Genomic DNA, 25,220 nt, shown 5'->3' on the forward strand with positions numbered 1-25,220 from the left:
TAACTTTTTCCTCTCTGTGCTATATCGGACACATGGGCTCTGAGCATCTTAAAAACAATATATCCTAAGTTTTTCTCTTTTTCAAGTACAGTCAAAGGGAAGAGATTTATCATTATACTTTTACAAGGCATTTGTCATCTAGAGGTCAGTGCGTATGGGTAGTGAAAACTCATTCAAGGAAATGATCAGAAATTAGAACGTTTGATTCAGCAAGAATAGACTCAGTTCCCTGGGTTTAATTTATTTCTTCATATTAGTAAACCTGAAAGAGGATCTATACCTGTAAGAATGTTCCACTGATTTACAGCTACACTTTGTGATACTGGGACCAAGTATGCAGATTAAAAGCTCCTCTTCCCTTGATACACTCAGGCTCCTGATTAACAGTAGAGAGAAACTTTGTGAGGAAATTCTGGGCAACCTGGAGTTTCCTCATGAAATGTCTGCTATCACGAGTTAATCCCCATGGAATGGGGAATTACTGTGGCAGAATTCCCCATAGTATTCCCTATTCCGTAGGGATTCAAGCACATATTTACCACCTGCTCTTAGCATGGTGTCCAACGTCTTGGAATGATACATTAAAACCAAAAAAGGCCAACATTCACACATATCCATCATCATGCAGGAGCTTTGATTTTTTTGTTTTCTTTTACTGGTGCTACCCTCATTAGCCACTTTTTTATTTTTGCCGATGCTGAAGAGCATTGGCCATAAGCACTGTTAAAGCCAAAAGGCGAGACAAATTGGCTTTGCCAGTGCTTATTTAAACCAGTTGCTAACCCAGTCATAAAAGAGCAGGCTGTGAGGATAGAGCACTGACTTGAAAAATTATCTAGAACATGATTTGTGCGTGTGAATATCTAGAAAATGTACAAATTACAGCCTACCACTCGAGCCCTAGTTAACCACTTGCATGCTAATGACAAGGTGAACTCGTCATGAGGCACACTGAATCTGTGCTCATGACAAGGTCAACTCGTCGTGTATAATGGGAAACATAAATCTGCAGCACGGGAGGGGAAAACCCCTTAGCAGCCAAGTGGTAAAGCAATTCCTCCTGTGACCGTCCCATGCTTTACCTTGTCCAGAGAGGTCCAGTGCCCGGGTGTGGGTGGTCAAGCCATCGAAGAGCTCCATCGTGTACTTCCCCTTGTCTTTGGGCGTGGGCTCGTTGATCTGGAGCCAGATTTGCTCTCCGGTCACGCCACTCTTCAGGCGATCCGTATACTTAATCTTGTCTCCACTGCAACATTAACGGAAACAGTCATTTTTGTTATTCACTCATTCGTTGTATGGAATGATTACTAATGCAACTGTAACAGTAAGCAGTTCTAGGCTGGTCAGAAAATGTGCTAACCTGTGGTAACTTCATTTACAATGTTTGCATTGAATGCTTCATGGAATGGGGCATCTGCAACCACTGGGCACACAGACATTGTGGACGGCACAGATACCAGGCAGCCAGGACTATAGTGGTGTATGTAGCAAGGCTTCCCTGGGTATTTTCAACGTTATACACAATACGGGTCTGGCTGCATGCTAACATGGTCGATGTTTGTGCATTTAAAATTCTAGAGTGCAAGGTCTAGAAAGAGGGCTAACTTGTGCAGCTAATACATGTCTACATGATTGCCTCATGAAATTTTCCATTCCCTGATGCGTGCACTGTTCATGAATTTGGTAGCTGGCATGTGGCTACAAGAAGAGACAATGCTGTGTTCTATCTTGCAGGAAGAAAAGTACTAGTAAGTAGTAATAAACAATCATTAAATAATAACGATTTGTTACTTCTATGTACACTACATTCTACAGCATACACAAAAATAAGAAATGGCCATCATAGAATGTGTATGTGCCGAAGGTACACCTTCCTGCACATAAACAAACATTCCCTGCAATGCAAGCACCCTTGCACTATGGTGCAAGGGTGCCTGTGTTGCCGCTAGGCAACTAATTTTAGCACTAGGGCAAATGCATGTGTGCGCCGTATAGTAGTAAATACAGCGCATCCCTGCATTTTGGAAATGTAAGAGCACGGCGCTGCTAAATGTAGCGCAGCTCCACGCTCTGACATTTTGTTGTAAATATGCCCCACTGAGTGGTTGCTGGACCGGATGATGAAATACTGAGGTGTGACTTCAGGCATGATGGCACAGTAACGTACACAAGAAGGCTTTACGGGACTTAACATATTCATATAGACCAGCACATCCGTTCTGTTAAGTAGCGGTGATAATTTAGGTAGGTTTTACAATACTAGGATAGAGATGTGTGCGGAAATATTGTTGCAATTTATCTAACCTTTACCTTAATTTGTACAATTATTCCTGAGCCGTTTATAATATTCACAATATTTTTAATGCAGATAGATTGTAGATGAATGGCGTATAATAAATCATCATATAGGGTAAAATACCAGTGTGTAATGATTTGGGGAGCAGGGAGAGGCTCTGAATATACATTCTGCAGATGAGAGATTCTCTGACAGGTTTGTCTGGCTCCTAACACTCCCACCTATGAGAGCATCACTCAGGAGGCAAGAAGAGACAGAGACACCTGGCCATTCTACTTTTCTTTAAAAAGAACACAGTTTCCTTTGAGGATCAGCGGATTTACTTGGTGTGACGTTTATAATTTGGGGCTAACAAAGTAGGGAAGGATTAACTGTGTTAAAGTCTTGGAAGTTTGAGGATGAGTTAGAGATTGAGTATCTTCAGCACTTTTAGCACAGAAAGAGAGAATAAGAGTCTTAGACATCAGTCCTTGTCTCCTGTTAAACTGCATGAATGTATGAACATAAATAAATGTCACTGTTATATTGAACGTAGTATACAGTATTTCCAATTCTGTATTTTCAATTCTGGTTCAACAATAGAGTGAAGCAGCCCTTTATTATGTCGTGCTCATGCAGTAATCCAAGAAGCAGCAGTAACTTGCCTGATTTGTCAAAGATTAATATAGCCTTATAGCCCGCTGTAGCGGTCTATACCGGCAATTAAAGGTCCGCTCCAGCATTAAAGGCCCGAGCCGAAGGCAGCGGGAATTTAATGGCCTGAATAGCCCAACTACGAAGGGCTATAAGGCTAGTATAACATTCTGCCACTAGAGGGCAGAATGTTCTAGCAAATAAAACAAAGGCCTCTCGGAGCCCGAGGGGGTTTAAATGCCCTCGGGCTCCGAGAGGCCTTTGTTCACAGCAACAGATGTGAACAAAAGCAACATTGGAATGTTGCTCTGCGTGCCTTTGGAAGCACAGAGCACTCCATTGTATTCAATGGAGTTCTCCCCATTGCAATGATTCAATAGTAGTTATCTCTTTTGGCAAGTAATCCACAGAAGCTCCTTACTCTAAAGTCAATAGTTCGGCTACAGGAACTGATTCTCACTGTTAGCTATGACAAGCCACTTGGCTCAGTTGACTTACTTATGGGTCCAGCTGACTTTCAAATCATCGATATAGTAAGTCACGAAGGAGTACAATCTGAATCCCTCTTCCGTGCTCTGGACTTTAAGTTCTGAGGCAGATTCGGCTGAAAGATGCCAAAGGGTACATTTTAGAACAGTCTAGTGACACTGAAGGAGATACAAGTATATGCTCACCTTACGCGTGCGACGCTTACCTATCTTTTTGCAGACAGCGTTCATTAAATCTGCAAATGCTGTGGAGACATGAAAAGTATAGGTTTGTACATTTACAAATGAACAGGTGATCATTAACTACACTCCCCCAATGAGCACCATTTCCACAAACTCGTTTCCACGTGACATCAATGGACACACTCTGTTTTCTGTACTGGGATATGATCATGCAAGAAATGTTTTCACTGGACTAAAGGCGTAGGACAGATTTACAAAGTCACTTTACGCAATAACGACATTTAAATATAAGACCGCACCATGTCCCCAAAAAGTTAACATGACTGGACAAATAAGAATAAGTAGGTCCTGGACCTCTTTCTGAATATAGCGAGTGTGGTTATCACCTAGAGGCGTCCAGGCTTGTAATCTTGATTCGCTCCCACTTTTTGATTAGCAAAAGGATTGAAACCTTAAGAGTCACTTGGCTGGACAGTGGCTTATGTTTGTCTTAATCGTGTGGTACTAATACATTGAACACTTGACAAGAAAATCAAAACCAGACTGACAAGAAGATAAATCAAATAAACTTAATAAGGCTATGACATCTCCAGCTGCAAGAAATTCCTTTGAATAAAACCATACAAAGCACACATAGGTTTCCAAACGATAGATGAAGCTAAGCCTTTTGGCAAACTAAAGTTTGCTTCTATCACAAAAGAAAATGCTTCATTAGACAAATTAGCAACGTTATCGCTTGAAGATCTTGATGAAACTTAACATTCACAGCGTTATCTGTCTGTGAGGCACTCAATTATTCCCTCCTATATTTAGTGCTATCTAAAGGTCTATATAAAATTGCAAATGAAGGGCTGTTTGCAAACAGTGATGAACCTTTTGGAGTGTTAACTAATTTATGTAAACAAGGACACATTGGACTATTGGAATAACACTAATTTAGATCTGATAAAAACGACTGATTCTATCAAAAGACATAAGCAGATACTGTCTGTATTAGAGGATTGCCACAAATAAAGACAATAAGAAAGATTGTAATAAGGGTGATCAAAATTACTAGTAGATAGATGTCTGAATGATACAAGATTATTATGATCAAGATTCTTGGAATTGTTTTTTAAGAAACTTGGAATTACAAACAACAAAATTCAGGATGGTGCCTTTCACAGCACTTGGAGGACCCCTGACATGCAGCATGAGTTCTGGGACACTCCTTGTCCTCACGACCCCTGAGATGCCCAAAGTCACTAACCATCCCTACCCCTGAACAGAAGAATGTTTAGGGGCAGCCTTGCAAGCAGAGCACAGGCATTTCTGATGCTCCAGCTTGCCCCGGATAGTAGCCAGAGTAAAAGAGAGCCAGTCAGACTTGGAGTTTGCTTTTCACATTCTGCCAGACTCAATACTCTTCATAGCCTAGGAACACCTGTGTGCAAAGGCTGAACCGGGCTCCCATGTCCTTCCACAACATATATCCTGCAATTTAGAGAAATGTGGCCAGCATTTTTACAGTGTGGAGCCTCCACCTCGTTCTTAAATTAACCAAACAACCCCAAAGCCCACTATGCATACGGAGGTGCGGCGTTTTGACCAGAGAAACAATGGGGCTGTAAAGAGAGCCCAGACTGGGTGTTATGTTCCACATCTGGATGCGGGGATGGCGGAGTTACGGCAACAACCTCTCCAATCGTCTGTTTATTTGGATTATTGATGATGTTGTTATGTGGCTTTATAGGTAACAGGTAAACAGGACATGTGTTCGCAGTGTGAGTGTCATAGTCTTGTGCCTGATTTATGCGCTCACGTAGTGCCGCACCGCCAGCCTGCTGCAAACGCAACAACAGGGGTATCCTATAATAACAGGTTTCTTCTGTATGTAATCAAGAGGACTGGCCACTAATAGGAGATGTGCTGATAGATTCCTTCACTTTTTCTCCAGGCTTGGTGGTGAACCTGGGGTCGTGTGGTATGGTTCAGGGAGGAGGGTGGTGGAGAAGATTCGGGACTGACAGAAGGTGTGCTGATGCATTATCTTTGCTCCAGACAGGTCGGGAGCAAGCCAAATGTCAAGTGTTGGACACTGGGACAAACAGAAGGGATTCACCACCCCCTTTACAAGAGACATTCTAAAACACTGTACACAGAGAGAGGGCAAAAAAACAGATACATTCTATTAGAACATTAGAATTTTGGGAGCTCCATGGTAGCCACTAAAATGTCTCAGGACAGATAATGGCTGGTATTTGCCTTCTAGTCTAACATTCCAATGTTTGTTTTTCTGTTTCTGCCTTTTTATTTTAAAACATTATACTCTCAGTGGGTGGAATGTTCTAATAGCCTTCCGCATTGTGCTACTCTGGTTGTTAAAGGCCCTCTGCCTTTTTATAACCCCTCACCTGCGGCTTAGCCCTGTAATTCAGTTTTAGGCCTTTAACAAATTGTATAGCCCTCAGCAGTGGGCTATAAGGCTATATTACTCCACAAACATGGAATAATGCTCTGGGCGCCATATGTGGCATTCATCTAGAAATCCTCAAAGTTCTATACTACTGCCTGCTTACTGATCTTTAGAAATGCATGAATCCACAGTGCCCATAAAAGGACCTGAAAAATTGTGATTAGAAAATGGGCCATTGAAGAGACTACAAGTTATAAGAATGGAGGAAAGACTAAAAGCTGAAACAGATTGGATATTAACTTTGAACTTCCAGTACACTTATGTAAGAAGTTAGCATACTGATGCCACATCAAAAAGATTTTGCTTCAGAATGAGTGATGGTTGACAAGAACAAACGGTATTATTATTAAAGGACAGTATTGGATAACATGCTATGATAGTGATTTATGAATGGTGTCTTCAGAGAATTCAAAACGCTTGAAGGAAGCGCTTCATTGCTGAAAAAACTTCATAATTATACATTTCGATGTGGGTCTGTACAACTATAAATACAAAGGATTGGACTGTGAAATTACTCTTAGGAAATATCGACAAATTCATGTTTTTACTGAGATTGTTAGAGGGTTAATTTAAGTGCATTGTTTGATTTTCACTGGCGTAATACGGGTTTAGTGACTAGAATTCAGGCACATTTTCGGCTGAAAATTAGGAATGCGTGATCTTTTCTGACTCCCCAACATATGGTTGCTGGGGAGTAATTTAAATAATTTAGGGGAGCTCCGATGAAGGAGTACTAATACTCCAAATTGTATTATTCAAAAGAAGTTTGCCTCGTAAAATTAGCATTAATAAGCCGTATGGATGTAAAGAACCGAGAGTGAAAAAATATTAAGATCACTGAAACAGTAACAAAATAAAACAGAAAGTGTTGATTTATATTTAGTCTTTTGAGGTGTGATGATGAATATTTAACAATAATAGTAAATGGTCTGTAGACATCTGGAATAACGGTATGATATATTTTACAAATCTTTATAAAAACTTAAATTAAAGCATTTTAATATAGCCTTAAAGCCCGATGTAGCGGGCTCTGTCGGCCATTAAAGGCCAGCTTCAGCATTCGGCGAGGGTCTTTAACAAGGGAGCGAGCCATTAATGGCTGGTAGAGCCCGCTATGGAGGGCTCTATGGTTATTAGAACATTCCTCCCATAGAGGGCAGAATGTTCAAATTTGTAAAACAAAGGTCTCATGGAGCCAGAGGGGATTGAAATCCCCTTAGGCTCCCAAAGGCCTTTGGAATGTTGATGCTTGGGCTTCTACCAGCCATTAGGAGCCCGGAGCACTCCATTGTCTTCAAAGGAGCGCTCAACATCCTGGTAATTATTATCAGGCATAAACTGCCCACTGCTAAAATTAGCTGATGATAAAGAGTTAAACTTAATTGTACATCTGTAGTCAAGACTAGTAAAATTGCAGGGGTTGCAAAGTACAGCAAATGGATGAATTACCGTTAATAAAGCTTGCTTGCTAAAATTATGCCTCTGCCATCTAACTGTACTGTACAGTAGCTTCTCTGTTTTACAGTCACATTTTCAATATAAGCTACAGTATCATACTCTGACAAATGTTTTTGGTAAACTAGGCAAAGTAATATTTATTCTCACTCTCCAATGGCAAATGTACTAGAAAGCAATTTGCATTGGTCTTGAATGTCGCTACAATAACTTTTAATTATTTAATTACTTTTTTGCTTGGTATCACTTTCACAAAGAGGGATTTAATGGGTACAGGAGCCTGGCTGGTAGCACCATTACAGGCAGTCAGAAGATCCTACTGCACTCCCACCTGGTCCTGTGACATCCTGTTTGAGATGGTCTGCTTCCGGGTCCTCTATACAATGACACAACGCAGTCTTGATAATGCCAAGTTTATGAAACATCCAAACACCCTGGATGACAGCAGGTTATTTTAAAGTACACAAATGCTGCCACATTTAGGCAATACGTAGCGCTCACAGGTGCTGTTGCGCTCTATCTAAGATAACAGAAAGAAGTAACCAAAGCGCCATTTGACTCACATTGTTTCATTAACGGCTTGCCAGCTTAATCAACTAAATATACATTTACATGTCAAGCGCAAATCGTGGCCCTGGTAAATACTGTTTATGGGGGGAGGGCGTGGTGATTAGTAGGTGCACATATTGCATCAGGTTCCAAGTTTGATACCCGGAATGAGAAATTACACCAAACTGTGCCTGAATTAATCATAGGGTAAATCTCCTGAACCATGTCTAAATTGCACCTGATTTGTAATCCTGTTCCATGCATAAACTTTCATTGTCCCCAGAATGAGATTAGCGACCCTCTCATAACCATGGATAAGTTTATCTGATGCCACATTGCTCATTGCTTGTAATACCTGATTCGAATGGCTGGGAACAAAGTTCATTGCATGAGCCTTACCCTAAGGAATCAATCGAGTTCACTGGTTGACGTCATGCTTACCACTTGGAATGGCTATTGCAACAGATCATACCAAAGATACTGTCTTCACCAAATAATCTGATTGGCTGTTTCAGGCATTTGATCAATTCAAATTTAACTTACACTGAGATCTTATTTCTTTATCCCTCTTAAAAATCATGTGGCCGTATTGCCAGCATCCCTTACCTGCATCCACCAGTTTCAGCATACTCTTGTCTTTCCCTCGGTCATCCTTGAGGATCACTTCATAAACACCAGTATCCTTCTTCGAAAACTGAGAAAAGAGTTTTTAAACATATTTTTGGAGGATGGGTAAAGAGCTCTGCAACTTCTCATCAGACTTTGCACACCACTCTAACATCATCTCTCCGGTTGATCCCTCCATGAGCACAAGTCTTCAGCATGGCCAACAGACCGTAAAGCGGTGGAGCGATGGAGAGGTGTAGGGAAGAGGAGAACACAGAGAGGCAAGCTATTTTATTAAAGTTTCATACTAAACTATGGAGCTTACAAGAAATGTGAAATCTATTTTATGTGTTTTTGGCATATATAAAGTAACTTGTTCTTCTGATAGATACATCTGCCAGTGGATTCCTCACCTTGTTAATAGAGTCCCACAGCAGTCCCCACTCCTGGAGGAGGGTGTCTACTCTTCTATACCAGAAAATCCTGGAGGACAGAGCGCGCAAAGTGGCCGTCCCTCCTCACCTCGGTATCCAAGCAGTAATGCTTTGCAAACGTGTGGAGGGAGGCCCAAGTCGCGGCCCTGCAAATATCCTCAACAGGTACACCCCTAGACAAAGCAGAAGTAGCAGAATTTGCTCTAGTAGAGTGAGCTCTTATACCCTCAGGAGGGTCCTTACCCGCCAGGGAGTAGCAGATCTTGATGCATAATATTATCCATCTTGAAAGAGTGCGCTTGTGCACGGATCTTCCTTTCTTGCAACCAGCAAAACCAACGAACAGCTGGTCATCCAACCTGAACTTCTTTGTTCTGTCCAGGTAGAAGCTCACCGCCCTCCTAGGGTCCAAGCAGTGAAGTCTCTCCTCCTCCTTGGAAGGGTGAGGGGGAGGATAGAAGGTAGGGAGGGTAACGGACTGCCCCAGATGGAAAGGAGTTACCACCTTAGGCAGAAAATCAGCCCTGGTCCTGAGAACCATTCTATCAGCATGAATGGTCAAGAACGGGGGCTTGGAGCTAAGAGCTTGAAGCTCGCTTACCCTCCTTGCCGAGGTAATTGCGACCAGGAAGACCGTTTTGAAAGACAAAAGTCTCAAGGGACATGAGTGTAGAGGTTCAAAAGGAGAACCCATCAAGAACGTAAGAACAAGGTTCAAGTCCCATTGAGGCACAATAAAAGACGTAGGAGGAAATTTATTGGTAAGGCCCTTAATGAAACGTAATACAATCGGAGATTTAAACAAAGAGGGCTGGTCTGGCAAACAAAGGAAAGCAGATAAGGCCGACAAATAACCTTTGATAGTTGCCACTGCAAAACCCTGCTGGGCCAAGGAAAGCGCAAATTGAAGAATATTGGACAAACGAGCCCTTAAAGGGTCAATGGACTTCTCCCCACACCAAGCAGCAAACTTAGACCACCTATAAGAATAGATGGACTTGGTGGAATCACGCCTGGCTGATAAGATGACATCCACCACATCGTGAGGGAGAGAAAAAGAACTCAGGTTGCCCAGTTCAATCTCCAGGCATGAAGGTGTAAGGTCTGGAGGTGGGGGTGTAGAACCTGCCCCTCCATATGGGAGAGAGATCTGCCTTGTGAGGGAGACGGAGCGGAGGGCACGAGGAGAGGTGGAGAAGATCTGTGTACCACACCCTTCTTGGCCAATCCGGGGCGATCAATATAACTTGGGCCCGGTCTTGGCGAATCTTCCGCAGAACCCGAGGAATCAAGGGTATGGGAGGAAATGCGTAAAGGAGTTGTGAGTCCCAACTCAACTGAAACGCGTCTCCCAGAGCTCCTTGCATCGGAAACTGGAGACTGCAGAACGACGGGCAGTGAGCATTCTCGCGAGTGGCAAACAGGTCCACCTGAGGAGTTCCCCACGTCCGAAAGACGTGACGAACCACCTCCGGGTGACGCCTCCACTCGTGGTCGGCCGAGAACTGCCGACTGAGATTGTCTGCACGTACGTTCAGAACCCCGGCCAGATGATTTGCCATTAGACAAATCTGATGGTCCTGAACCCAGGACCAGAGACGCAGAGGCTCTCTGCAGCGACACCGCGACCCCACTCCTCCCTGCTTATTGACATACCACATCGCGGTGTTGTTGTCCATCAGGACCTGAACCGACCGACCGCGAAGGGAAGGGAGGAAGGCCTTGAGTGCCAAACGTATGGCCCGCAATTCCAGAAGGTTGATGTGAAGCAACCTTTCCTCTGGAGACCAAAGACCCTTGACCCTTGATAGCGCTGGGATACCTCATGGTGACTATGCGCTCTACAAAAATAAATAATAATAATAATAATAATAATCTCCAGGTCCCCCAGAAGAGCATCCCACCCTAGAGTGGATGCATCAGTTATCACTGAGGCCACCGATGGAGGCAGTTGGAAAGGCTTTCCTTGAGACAGATTGCCTTCCACGCCCCACCAAGACAGATCCGCTGCAGTTTCTCTGGAGATCCTCACTGACTCCCTGAGATCTCCGTTGTGCTGATACCACTGCCTGCGGAGGCACCACTGGAGTGCCCTCATGTGCCAGCGTGCATGGTCGACCAACAGAATGCAAGAAGCATTCAGACCGAGCAGACGAAGGACCTTCATGACTGGAACAACCGCTCCATTGTGAAATAAAGGTATCATTTCCAGTATGTCGCGAATCCTTTGAGGAGGAGGGAATGCACGACACACAGTAGTGTCCAGTACCGCACCTATGAACAGGATGCGCTGGGAGGGCACCAGGTGAGACTTGGGTACATTTATTGAAAAACCCAACCTGTGCAACAACTGAGTTGTCTCTTGCAAATGATGGAGCACCTTCTCCCGCGACTCTGCTTTGATCAGCCAGTCGTCCAGATAGGGGAACACTGGTATCCCCGATCTTCTGGATCTTCAGGATCGGAATGTGAAAATATGCATCCTGCAAGTCGATTGACACCATCCAGTCTTCTTCTAGCAGCGCTTGAAGGACCTGCGCATGGGTGAGCATCTTGAACCTCTCCTGTTTGAGATAGAGGTTCAAAACCCTGAGGTCCAGGATTGGACAAAGTCTGCCATCCTTCTTGGGGATCAGAAAATGCAGGGAGTAGCATCCCTGACCCCTTTCCTGCTCCGGAACCACCTCTATCGCACCCTTTCTGAAAAGAGCCAGGACTTCTTCCTGCAAGAGAAACAGGTGGTCCTCCGAACAATAACCTTGGCATGGAGGGTAATTGGGGGGAAATTCCCGAAAGGGAAGAGCATACCCATTCTCTACGAGATTGAGAACCCAAAGATCTGATGTAACCGATTCCCAATCTCGTAGAAAATAGGTAAGCCGACCCCCTACAGGACCCGCATGATCCAGAATGGTGGATCTAGAGCTGCTTTGCTGTTGTAGGTGGGGGAGTGGATATTAGAGGAGAAAGTTGAGGAGGAGGAGGCTTGACGACCTCGGGCACGACCCTTTGTTTACCTCTGTAGGACTTGTACAAAGGATTCTGCTGTTGTTGCTGCTGTTGGTTCTGCCTATAGGCACGAAAACCCCTGAATTTCCTGACGGAAGAGCCTCTTGCCTGTAAGCCCAAAGACCTTGCAGTCGCCCTGCTATCTTTAAACCTTTCTAGGGCAGCATCAGCCTTCTTCAAAAGGCAAATCCATCAGAGCAGCCTGGACATCAGATGAAAATTCTGATGATTTTAACCATGCGGCCCTTCTAGTGGCGACTGATGATCCCATTATTCTAGCCACAGAGTCCGCCGTGTCCATGCCACTCTGAATCACCTGGCGAGCTGCAGCCTGCGTGTCAGAGACAACCTCATTGAAATTCTTTCTATCCTCCTCCGGAAGCTTAGAATGATAACTGCTTAACCGAGTCCATCAAAGCATGCACATATCTGCCCAGCAGACAAGTAGCATTTGTCGATTTCAAAGCCATGCTACTTGACGAGAACACTTTCTTGGCATTCTGATCCATTTTTTTCGAGTCCTTATCCCCTGGAACTTGGAGAAAAACACCAGCCGACCTCTTTGAACAAGCCGCCTGAACAACCAGACTTTCTGGTGAAGGATGGGAAGTTAAAAACTCAGGGTCACCAGGCGCCACACTATAGCGTCTCACCACAGTCCTAGACACCGCAGGAGCAGTCAGAGGCTTTTTCCAGACTTCCATTATCGGTTCAGTAAGAGCCTCAGTGAACGGGAGACTCGGCTCAACAACAGAAGAAGGTGAATGAAGAACCTCAGTAAGGATGTTAGACTTAAACTCCACAGAAGGCAAATTCAAGTTCAGCAGTTTTGCAGCCTTTTTATCACAACGTGGTATGGAGCCACATCCTTAGATGGTGCATCAGAAACTGCAGGCAACCCCCACTCCGTAGAAAATTCCAAAACACTTGCACTATGCAGATCCTCAAAATAATCCTCTTGATCCTGAAGTTCTCCTTCCTCCACTTCTGGATCCTCATACTCCTTCTCTTCCAAGAGACGCTGTGCCTTACGCCTCGACCACTCCAAACGGATCGAAGTCGTCGGATCCGGTAACGACTCCGACGGAGCCGGGGCCGGCGTCGAGAGAAGAGCTGAAACAGCCTGAGGACGGGAAGCCGGAACAGGCGTTGAATCCCGATTCCGAACCCGAGATCGCTCCGGAGCCGGTGAAGCCATGCGCGGAGTCGATGACCTTGGCGGCGCCGAACCAAGCCACGGTGGATATGGCGTCTGTAAAAACGGCAGAAAAGGCGCCGGGCGTATGCTTGATGGACGCCCAAATTGTAAGATAATGGACCGATGGGACCAGCCGGTGCACCATTGGGGTACATTGCCCTGGCATACACGCCATACATTGCATTTAGGAAATGCGAGGGGTCCTGTCCAGGACCAGGAAACGGAGGGTACGAACCCAATGGGTGCCCCAGAGGAGGCTGTTCCGGAACCGTTCCTTCTTGACCCTCCTGATCTTCTGGGCGATGCACCGGAGTCACCGGAGCCCGAGGATCTTCAACGTCATCCTCCTCATGCTCAGAAGACTGACACGGATCCAGAGTCGGATCAGGTCTCGGATCCGGAGATGGCCCTCGGGACTGAAAAGGTGAGGCCTCACCTTCAGGCTCACGAGATGGTGAAGGAGACATGAAGTCCTTATGATGTCTACGAGATGAAGTCCTCTTCTTCGAATCTGACTCCCTGCCGGAATGATGCCTCGAGCTATGCTTCTTTCTCTTATATTTTTTCTTCGAGGATCCCGAAGCATGCCCCGAAGCCGACTTCGACGCCGACTCCGACCGGGACCTCGACCTCGATCTCGTCTTCGACCTCGATTTTGGCTTCAGCTTAGACCTCGAGCGTCTGGATCTTGACCTCGAAGACCTCTTGGCATCTTTTACTTTTACCTTGGCTAGAAGGAGTTTAGCCTCTTGTTCACACAGAGCCTTCGGGTTCATTTTAGAACAGGAACGACAGCCTCCGACATCGTGGTCTGAGCCCAGACACCACAAGCAATCATCATGCGGATCGGTTATGGACATCATCCTGGCACACGATCCGCACTTCTTATACTCCGTCTTCTTAGACGACATCTTCGGCGAAAGACAGTGGCTCGAGAAAAATACATTAACAGAGAAATAGCAACAAAGTTACTATCCACAACACTAGAGATTCCCAAAAACCGTTAGCGTCGACGACGCGGAAAAAAGGGAACAACTGATGTCATCTCGCCGACGTAGGCCTAATAAGGAGTCGGTGACGTCAGCCGGAGTCGCGCGCAATGCCGTGCTCCTGTGACGTCGTTCCACGCCGGCGTGCTACAAAAGAGTTTTCTGAACGTTGCTGACGCAGGGGGAGGTATCCACTGGCAGATGTATCTATCAGAAATAGTGTTTACATAACTAAATGCCCTGGTTTTTCAGGATCAAGAAAAACACATGGAACACCCTGGTTGATCATGTTGCGAAGAAAAAACAGTAAACTGATGAGAACTTAGTACTGAGTTAGCAGGAATTTGCGAGTCAAGAGCTGACATAAGCAAGGACTAATTGTAGTATTTTAAGGTTCTATATCATTTGTCAACTTGTATGCTTATAGGTTTAAAATGTACTGTGTTCTGCACCTCCAGCTATAGAACAGGAAAGTCAACAAGAAGGTTATTGGGTGAGCATTCACTAGCTTCAGCTAATCCAATGTAGTAGGCAATGTTGGGATCTGCTGTGTCTCATTGGAAGGAAATGGACAATTTAATTGATGCTAAAGTGGCACGGGATATATGTTATGATGATTCTAAAAATATTTTAAAATATTTGTGAAACATATGATAGGATTTGTATAAGTCAACACAAGGCATAAATACCTGGGTAGATTGGAGCACCTTGAGATGTTTAAGGAAGCTTTCCAAAACTTGGCCTTACTTCCAGAGTAAGACAACTCCCACATGCCCCAGATACTCTATGCTAGAACGGTGAGAGGATTTTCAGTGCTCCAAGCAAATTAATATTTTGCTTCTTGGATTGCTCCCTATACACTGCAAAAAACAATGTTCAGGCCTTTTGTAGTTATTTACACCACACTAGGTGGCCCTAGAGCTGCTGCACTGCCATGTGTTACAGAAGCGCCTGCCCTGAACGTATTCCTCTGTCCGGGTCTTGTCCTCAGTGTGTACTCCCATTCCTAGAACAATGTGTGATGTGTTGAAGGACCTGAATTGTGAGGTCCCTATTCAGGTAACTGTATCCATAGTGTGCACTCAGACAGCTTTGAGCTCCTTGTGCTAAGCAAGAAACAGCACATTGATAACATATCAAGAATTGTATATAATACCTCTGAGATCAGCAGAGTACAAACGCCGTCCTTGAAGTCGTGTTTCTCATCAATCATAATATCCCGCTCATCTTTGTACCAAACGATATTGGTTTCTTTCTTAATATTTGCCACCTAAAACAGTGAAAAGATTGTTATTTAGTAAACAAACAATATTTTATGATACCTCACCCCATAGGCACCAGTGCGACAGGCAATTTTGATAAAGACCTTTTGAGTGCGACAAACATAAGGGATAAGCGCCAGATGACATATACGCATAGTAAAAGTATTGTACACAAATTAGAAAGAAAACACAATTTGCCTTCGTTCTTAACACAAACGTAGCAAAAGTAATTAATTTTTTTAAATGGCTATTCATAAATTATTTCCATAAACCATGCCACTTTTCTAGAAATTATTCATAAAGCGATTTGCGGGGGGGGGGGGACTTACTCAGGTTGAAAGTTAATATGGAAAAGTTAATCTCTCAATTGTAGAATGAAGAAGTCACACCTGCCATTTTAAACTAGAATATGATTACACTGGTCTTCTCTAGAGGAAAGCAATTTTGCATATGCATTCAACACATTTTGTAGATTGCACATGAATAATTTCTTGTAAAAGTGATTGCACAATATTCACCTTATGTCATCATCATACCTTTATATTCGAGCACAAAGATCTTAAAAAGTACATTGAAAAAGGAGCAAGTTAAGATGCATAAACGCATAAAAGCCATAAAAAGGATATCATTCTTCCATATATATATATAGATAAAAATGCAACCATATGTATAAATGTACTTCCAATGTGATGATTAAAAAAAAAAAAGGATTAAAAAAACTCCTTGTGCGAAATTTGTGGTGATTTTCTTAATCATTTCATCTATAATACGTCACTTACTTGTTTAAAACTGATATCAGTGATACAGAGACAAACACAAGTATAAACACGTATAACTACCCTTTGTTGGTCCCTACTTGCTCTGCTTGGGCACTTCTCATGACATATGACTGTCGCTAGGACATACAAAGGTACCCTGTATGTTTAATTTAGGATACAGGATTGGTCACTGGGGGGCCAGTTTGCCAGAGTTCGAACACAACAGTGGACTATAAATGGAAGTCTATAACGCAGTGAAAGGAAAGGCCTTTAGAGGCAATGTCTAGAGACACAAATGCAGTTTAAGATGGGATTAGGATAAGACTATAGAGGTACGACTTGTAACAAAAATTACACAAAGATAGGGCTTAAAGTGGACCGGGTCCTGCCGGTGCTCAGTCCCAACAGTTCTTGAAAGTAGGTGCTGAGCAAATCCTTTTCGGACTCTCCATTTTTGCCCTCACGCTAAGAGTGAAAAAAAACCAAATAACTTTGCAGCTGTATCACCCTTCACTGCCTCTGAGGTAATTTCAAAGAGACTCGTTATAGTTCTTCCACAATCTCATTATGTCAGAACTGAAGCATTTTCAATGTTATATACAACGAAGTTGTAGTTGTTGCTTATTTATCTTATGCAACTAACAACCATTGACAAAGCGAATAGTCCTTGCTTGTTGTAGGTGTAACGTTACTTGTTGTTTTATATATATCTGGATGCAATGACAGAGGCAGCAAAATACCAGTCGGTTGGCACAGTATGCTACACAAACATTTTTAGCTTATGTGTTTTGAAGCCATGCCCTTAATTACATTGGCTACACCACTTTAAGAGACCCACCAGTTTTTTCATTCCACTGAAAGTAATAGTAATGAAACATAGAATGGACTGTGATAGAAAGCAGGGAGAATGTGCAGGTAAATTAACAAACAGTTAATCACAGGGGTATATGCGGATGGGGTTTTAGTATAGAACGAAAATTGCAGTAGGTCACGGAGACCTTGTAGGGTTTATGTCTTCTGGAACTCATAGTTTGATGGATCACCATAATAAGTGATTCGGTTGACCACAATTGAGTGTAACCAAATTCAGATCCGAGGAGAGTTAAGATTAGGACAGATAATGTAGATGGGCAAATACAATGACCATGGACAGAAGGCACAGAATAGAGAAACAGAAGGTCATGCCGCAGGGAAGGGAGAAGGAGAGGGTAAAATACGCCATTTTTTCTGAAGAGCGTTGTGTGAGTAGAAGAGAGAAACGAGATAGGGGAAATATGCCCTGAATAAGTAGAAGGCCATCATTGTGCTTGTTTGGAGATGACCCCTTTTAAATGTGGAGAAGTGTGATTCCATTCTGGAGAAAGAGAGTTGACTATCATAATGCAGCTCCCGCTCTTTCTACAGTAAGAGGTTCATTAGTCTACAGCAATGGAGACATCTCTGGCTATGACAAGGGGAATCCATGCACGATAAATGTTTCAGGAGCTTTCTAGTCCTAAAGCTGCCATTTGTATAATAAACCATAACAAATAAGCGTTCTTAGTGCACCTGAATAAACTTAATTTTAGAAGGAAGCTAAATTTCGAGGTATAACTAGCCAAGATTATGATTGACAATGTTTACCTTGCATTTCAACAGTACATTGCATTCTGTGGTCACTTCCCATCCAAGATACTCGACAAAGTGAGGACCTAGGAAAATCATTTATACAACAGGAGATGGGTTACATAATTGAGATACATATATGTATATTTTGTGTATTTATAACAAAGCAGTTCTCTGTTTGTTAGCAACATTTGTGCAATAATAAGCCTCTCCTTACACAAGATATGTCTGAAAATGTCACAACACAGTACCTTCTTCCTAGTTGCATGAGTAGAGAAATGATTAGTAAAGCAGTGATGACCTGAAATGATCAGGGGGTGAATGCTGATGTTTACAGATCTACAATGACCACAAACTATGGCCAATCAACTCAAATCATTCCATCACATGGATGGCTGTTAAACTGTGTACTATTGAAAAAGAGACGCCCTAACTGGGTATTTGATGATATGATGAACAGAAGTAATGGATTTTGTACACACAATAATCTGTGTTCGTCATAAGAGTTTATATTATTTGTTGGAGTGCTGGATTATTGCGTGTACAAAATTGTTTATATGGAGTGTTCCATAGGGGATGTAAGGGTATTGCATCTCTGATCCTTGGTACCTAAATACATATCTGTAACCTGATTAGGGGATAGTTGCAGTCATCGTTACCCCATACCCTTTGTGTTTTCATTCATCTAGAAGTACTGGATTTGATTTAAACAGGGAGTTCCTACTTTTACATACTCAACGGGGAAAGCTAGGTAGAGCAGCAGTAGATATATTGGTGACCCTCAAGGTGGGAAGGAGCAGGTGCATTCAACTAGGGAATGCAGGGAAACAAAAGGATGAAGAAATGCGTTACTTACCTGTAACAGCAGTTATCCAGTATTGGTGTCTTTCATGGATTCACATGCCTGAATCATTCCCCGTCGTCGAGACGGGAGCCTCCGGTACATAAAAAAGTAATGTCCTATAGACATACATAGAGAAAATAGGCCTAAGGGCCTCCCCTTAGTAGCCTTTCTTAGTCCTTATGTAAAAAGGACCAAACTCTCCTAGTCAGCCAATCAGCTCCGACCTCCCTCTAGAACCTTCCTGGGAGGAGCCTCAGTCCCTCAGATTTTCGTACGCACCCAGCTAGGTAGGCGTAATGTTGTCAGAGAGGGATGCGAGTCCTTCCCGGGGAGGCGGGAGGGTTGCATGTGAATCCATGAAAGACACCAATACTGGATAACTGCTGTTACAGGTAAGTAACGCATTTCTTATCCAGTATTAGGGGTGTCTTTCATGGATTCACATGCCTGAATCAGAATAGTTAGCAGTCAGATATGCACATTTGTGATGTAAATCAGTTCTGCAGTCATGTTAGACAATGCATATATCATCACATATAGTATCACAAGAGCAAGGAATGTGCATACCTGGATGGCGGGATGTAGGAAGGCTCACCTCACTGAAAGAGATGGCGAAGCACCGCTTGACCCACTGCCATATCCTTCTGAAGTTCGATATCCAGGCAGTAGTGGCTGGAGAAAGTGTGCGGTGACTTCTAGGTCGCCGCTCTGCCAATGTCCAAGATTGGCACCCCCGCGAAGAGTGCTGCTGACGTGGACATCGCCCTGGTGGAATGAGCGGTGACCTGATCAGTCAAAGGCCGTCCGGCCTGGTCATGGCAGAATGCAATCGTTGATGAGATCCATCTTGAGATGCTTTGTTTCGTGAGGGACAGGCCCATTCTTGGTCTGCTGTATGCCATGAACAGTTGTGAAGAGTTTCTGAAAGTCTTAGACTTATCTATGTAGAACCTGAGACATCTTTGAGATCTAAAGAATGTAGAGCCATTCCTGCTGCGGTTGAAGGGTTCGCAAAGAAAGTTTGAAGGATTATTGGCTCATTGAGACGAAAGTCTGAAGGCACCTTTGGAATGAATTTTGGGTTCGGTCTCAGCACCATGCTAGCATTCCTGAACTGCATGTATGGTTCCTGAATGGACAGAGCTTGGAGCTCGCTCACTCTTCTGGATAGAAAACCGCCTGTAGCCCACTGACTCTTAGTGGGGATTTTTCACGAGACATACTTTGGGTCAGCTCCGTGTACTGGTTGAACGGATGTTTCATGAGCTTGGTAAGAACCACATTGAGATGCCAGGAGGTGGCAACATCCTTACTGGCGGGAAAGATCTATATAAACGTTTCAGAACTTGCTTAATCAACCCGCTTGACCAGAGCGATGGGCTCGTTTGAATTCTTTTATAACGAGATAGCACTGTTAAGTGTACTGTAATGGATAGATAAGGCAATATTTGCACCAGTGATGTGGAGAAAAGCATATTTCTGCGGTCGACACCGCAGACACAAAGCGCTTCCCTTTCCGGGAATATGTTCATGTGCTATCCGCACTTGCTCTGGCAAGAATGTCTACAGTCCTGTAGATTATTCCGATTGTGGAACTCTGAACTCAGTCTTGTGGATTATTTCGATTGTGGAACCCTGAACTCAGGGGTCAGGCGACCAACTAGAGAGACTTCAGACCCTGATGTCGAACTGCATTATCGATCATAGTAAGCAGAGATAGATACTGCCGCCGGTGGATCGGCGGCTACAGGGATAGGTGGTGGAGTTCTGTGAACCAATGTCGCCTCTGCCCAATTGGGGCTATTAAAATCAGAATACAAGGCTCCACCAACCTTGTCTTGAGGACAATGGGAGCATCGGGAATGGTGGAAAGGCCTACGCAAAGACATTGCGCCATGCGGTTGGAGATGCATTCCCTAGCCAATTACCGAAGTGTGGGCATTCGGCTTTCATTCACGTCGCAATTAGATCCATTTGCGGCGTGTTTTATCTGGAGAAGATGTGGCCAATGAGTTGTTGGTCCAGCTCCCTGTTACAATGGTTTCTGCCTGCTGAACGCATCGGTGAGCCCATTGTTCGTCTTATTCTTGGTAGGCAAGCTTAAAGGCCCAGGAAGACCGTCAGCAGTTCAGGCAGATTGATATATAGTGTCTTCTCCATAGGAGACTACCTTCCGCATTTTGTGACGACGTGAGGAACCGCCGGAAGTAGGAGTGACAAGCCTTGAGACAGTTTTTGAGAGGATATTCCTCATTGTAGGACTCCGGCCATGTGAGGATTCCCTTTTATGTGGCAAGATGACCCTGTAGATTGTAACCACTGCTTCGATAGCGCCTCTTGTAGAGGTCTCGTTCGTAGTTGAGAGCGAGGAATCAGGAGGATACACTATCACTCTCTGATGGGAAAACCTTTGCTGACCGTGTGGCCAGGGTTATACCTAGGAAACCGATGTACCTAGGAAACTGATGTAGTGAGAAGGTTTCAGGACCGATTTTTCCTGATTGAGGATGAGATCCAAGCATCGAAAACTGAAAGCAGGCGTTGGGAGACCTGGACACGTCTTTTAAGGAGGAAGCCTTGAGCAGGCAGTCCTTCAGAAACCGAAAGACTTGGTGTCCTAGTTATGTCGCTCCCAGGGAACTGTATTTCGTGAATATGTGTGGTGCAGACTTGAGCTCGAAAGACAGAACGCGAAACCGTAAATGTCTACCCACTACTGCAAATCGTAAGTACTTTTAGTGATTCCTGTGAAGTGGGATATGGAAGTAAACGTCCTGTTTGCTGGACCTCATGGATTACCATGCGAAACAACTGCCTCTTTTAGGAGGGTGTTGAAGTCTCTGAAGCCCAATGTTGGTTTCCTCCTCTTATCTTTTTTCTGGATTTAAAAAGGAAGCGGGAACAAAAAAAACCTTTTCCCTTATGAGGAGGAGGTACTCTCGCTATAGCTCCTTTGAGGAGGAGGAACTCTCGCTATAGCTCCTTTCTACAGCATAATCCAGACGTAGATGCAGCTGTATATCTTGATATCTCCGCTGCCCGTTCCATGAGAAGACAATTTCTCAGAAGATGGGTGCTTGTTTTGCTATTGTCGGCGACTGAAGGCATTGTGGTCTACTCTGGCCTGAAGAGCAGGAAGATTGGAATTGATAATTTCCTTTGAGGGAAGACCTTCTTCTTCCTCCATTTGTACTAAAGGACAGGTTCATATACTGAGGAGTGTCCAAAGCTCTCGCATTGTCTGTTTCGTTAACTTTTCGCGCCAATAGTGACTGGCCCTCATCTGGCCTGTCCACAAACGTTGTTTGCACCTCAGGACGGAAAGGGCCCTCCTTGGATCCGCAAGACTGCTGGTCCAGCCACTTGCGGAACCCTGTCATAGCGATATTCCTCGCGCAGTGTATGGTTTAACGCCAATGCACCGCCTCTAGCGGAATCCACCTAACTTCCTCTTCGGATGAGTCTGGTAATTCCGGCTGGTATGGGGCCAGTGTGCCCACAATTTTTCCATGCTAGCGTACCAAGAGCGCTAGAACGTTCACAGAGGAAAACCTGTTCGTAAGGTTGTCCACTCTTAGACCCTCCTTATCAGGAGGAGGTGACAACGGGGCCGAAGGATCCCCGGAGTTTTTCTAGGCCGCCTGTGGCACTACGGAGTCCGGCTTAGAAAGTTCCTGTTAAGCACGCCGGTGCTGTATCTGGCGCCTTATACTTCTTCTCCAACGGAGGGATCACCAGTGATACAGAGGAGGGGTACTACCGGACCCTTACCTCTTCTGACTATAGGTAATGGATAACCCGTATTGACCTTACTGCCTTCTTGTAGGGTTCTTTGAAGATGTACAAGAAGCAGGCCTGTTCTTGAGAGGTCATGGAGATCTTAAAACGTTGAGCAGCTCTCCATACCACCTTAGAAGAGATTCCAGAAGTGGTGGAGTTCCTTCTTCGTCGATGAATCCGTCGACGAGGTTGCCGTCATAGACTATGCCATCGTAGACGCGCAGTCATAGATGACCATACCCCCTTAAAAGAGATTACAGACTTGGTGGATTTCCTCCTTCGTTGACGAGTTCGTCGACAAGATCTCCTCGTAGACGAGCAGTCCTAGATGAGGCCGTCGTAGACTACTCGTAGACAAGGCCGTCGACGCCGTCGTAGACTAGCCTTCGTAGCTGAGTCCGTCGTAGATGAGGTCATCATAGACTAGACCATCCTAGACGAGGCCATCGTAGACGAGTCCCTCGTAGACTAGGCCATCGTAGACAAGGCCCACGTAGACGAGGCCCGCGTAGATGAGGCCATCTTAGGCTAGGCCATCTTAGAGAAGGCCCTGGTCGACCAGACAGGCTGTCCTAGACGATGTCGTCGATGACTATGCCGCCGTAGACGAGTCCTCGAAGATGAGCCTACGTAGATGAGGCTATCGTCGATACCGTAGACAGGGCGTCGTAGGCGAGCAGTCGACTCCTTAGACTAGCCCTCGTAGACGAGGCCGTCATAGACTAGGCCGTCGTAGACTAGGACATTGTAGACTAGGCCATCGAGCACTAGGCCTTCGTAGACGACTAGGCCATCGATCATTAGGCCTCCATGGAGTAGGCCAGTAGACTAGGCCATCGTAGACTATAGATTAGGCCATTGTAGACTAGGTCCTCGTAGACTAGGCCCTGTAGACGCTATAGATAGGCCGCCGTAGACAGGCTGCCGTAGACAGGCTGTCATAGACGCGCCCACAAAAATGCGCCTTTGTAGATGAGGCCATCATCGTAGATGAGGCCATCATCGAAACCGTAGACAGGCCGTAGACATGCCGAGTAGTCTTCGTAGATGAAGCCATCATTGATACTGTGGACAGGCCTTCGTTCCGAGAGGCTGTCGTCGATGGTTGCGTCGCCGACGTCGATGGTTGCGTCGCCGACGTCGATGGTCTCGTCGTCGACGGACTCGTCGTCGACGGCGACGGTCTTGACGTCGACGGTCTCGACGTCCTCTTCGTCGACGGTTCGCCGTCGTCGACGGTCCTCGCCGTCGTCGACAGTCCTCGCCGTCGTCGACGGTCCTCGCCGTCGTCGACGGTCCTCGTCGTCGACGGTCTTTGCCGTCGACGGTCCTCGCCGTCGACGGTCCTCGCCGTCGACGGTCCTCGCAGTCGTCGACGGTCCTCGCCGTCGTCGACGGTCCTCGTCGTCGACGGTCCTAGCCGTCGTCGACGGTCCTCGCCGTCGTCGACGGTCCTCGCCGTCGTCGACGTCGACGGTGTCGAAGTCGACGTCCATGGTGTCGTCGACGGTCTCGTCGTTGACGTCGATGTCCTAGTCGTCGACGCTCTCGACGCTCCAATCGTCGACGGTGTCGCCGTCGACATCTATGGTCTCGTCGTCGACGTCATCGTCGACGCTGTCGTCGTCGTCGACGCTCTCATTGTAATGATGATGTTTTTGACATCGATGGCTTCTTAGGCTGTACCTCAGGAGGTATAGACGACGCCTTTCTGAACGATCCTATGACCAGAGGAGGGGATATAGACGGCTCATACGTCGTCTATTTTGTCCGATATTTCTCCAAAGCAAGTCCTTTACTCTCCTTTCCCACAGAGTGGGGAGATCCTTGAAGGACTGCGCCCGGAAGACCCCTGAGCGGTCTTTTTTAGGGCCTTCTCAGGATGGTACCCTGAGGAATGAGTCTGAGGAGATTCTCTATTGAGGTCTCCTGGACTTTGAGGGCAACACCTCATCGCAGTAACTGGAGAAAATAAATAACCTCCTTTCTGGCCTTAACCATATTAACAGCCTCTGTTCACGACCCTTCAAAAGTCACTTGAAAAAGCAACATACCTTGTTTGGTCTGAGTGTGAGGAACCGAGCAGAGCCACCTCTTGGAACAAGAAGTGCAGGCTCCAAACAGAATTCTTCCGTTCTTTCCCTTGTTAAAACCTTCTTTAAAGAAAGTATTTGAAGATAAAGAATGTATTTGAAGATAATCCATAGTAGAAAAGCCAAATTAAGTGAAAAAAACACAGAATCTGAGCAGAGCTCAGAGGAGACTCCCTTAGCACAACGTGCGGTAGAAAATCTGAGGGACTGAGGCTCCTCCCAGGAAGGTTCTAGAGGGAGGTCGGAGCTGATTGGCTGACTAGGAGAGGTTGGTCCTTTTTACATAAGGACTAAGAAAGGCTACTAAGGGGAGGCCCTTAGGCCTATTTTCTCTATGTATGTCTATAGGACATTACTTTTTTATGTACCGGAGGCTCCCGTCTCGACGACGGGGAATGATTCAGGCATGTGAATCCATGAAAGACACCCCTAATACTGGATAAGCAGTAAAGACAACGTACATCAACAGAACCACCTTGTTTATTGAGCCCCACATTTGATCAATGGCTGATTGTTCTTCTGGCAAAATAAAAAAGGAAGTGGCTATTCAGAGACCAATCAACACCATTGTAAACATCATTAT

The 25,220-nt window shown here is 45.0% G+C and overlaps 1 protein-coding gene across 6 annotated transcripts in view; it reads right to left on the bottom strand.

Moving 5' to 3' along the window:
- Positions 1–25,220, bottom strand: part of MYOM1 (myomesin 1) — a 699,631-nt gene that overhangs the window by 337,737 nt on the left and 336,674 nt on the right. For all 6 annotated transcript variants that reach the window (XM_078687471.1, XM_078687468.1, XM_078687469.1 and 3 more), the window contains 6 exons: positions 17,939–18,006; positions 15,452–15,565; positions 8,666–8,753; positions 3,624–3,662; positions 3,428–3,533; positions 1,083–1,246 (listed from right to left, as the gene is read on the bottom strand). In XM_078687471.1, the coding sequence (XP_078543597.1) occupies positions 1,083–1,246; positions 3,428–3,533; positions 3,624–3,662; positions 8,666–8,753; positions 15,452–15,565; positions 17,939–18,006 (579 nt within the window). The remainder of the gene's footprint in view (positions 1–1,082; positions 1,247–3,427; positions 3,534–3,623; positions 3,663–8,665; positions 8,754–15,451; positions 15,566–17,938; positions 18,007–25,220) is intronic.

Source organism: Lissotriton helveticus, chromosome 4_1 (assembly GCF_964261635.1).
Source record: "Lissotriton helveticus chromosome 4_1, aLisHel1.1, whole genome shotgun sequence".
In the NCBI taxonomy this organism is placed as follows: domain Eukaryota; kingdom Metazoa; phylum Chordata; class Amphibia; order Caudata; family Salamandridae; genus Lissotriton; species Lissotriton helveticus.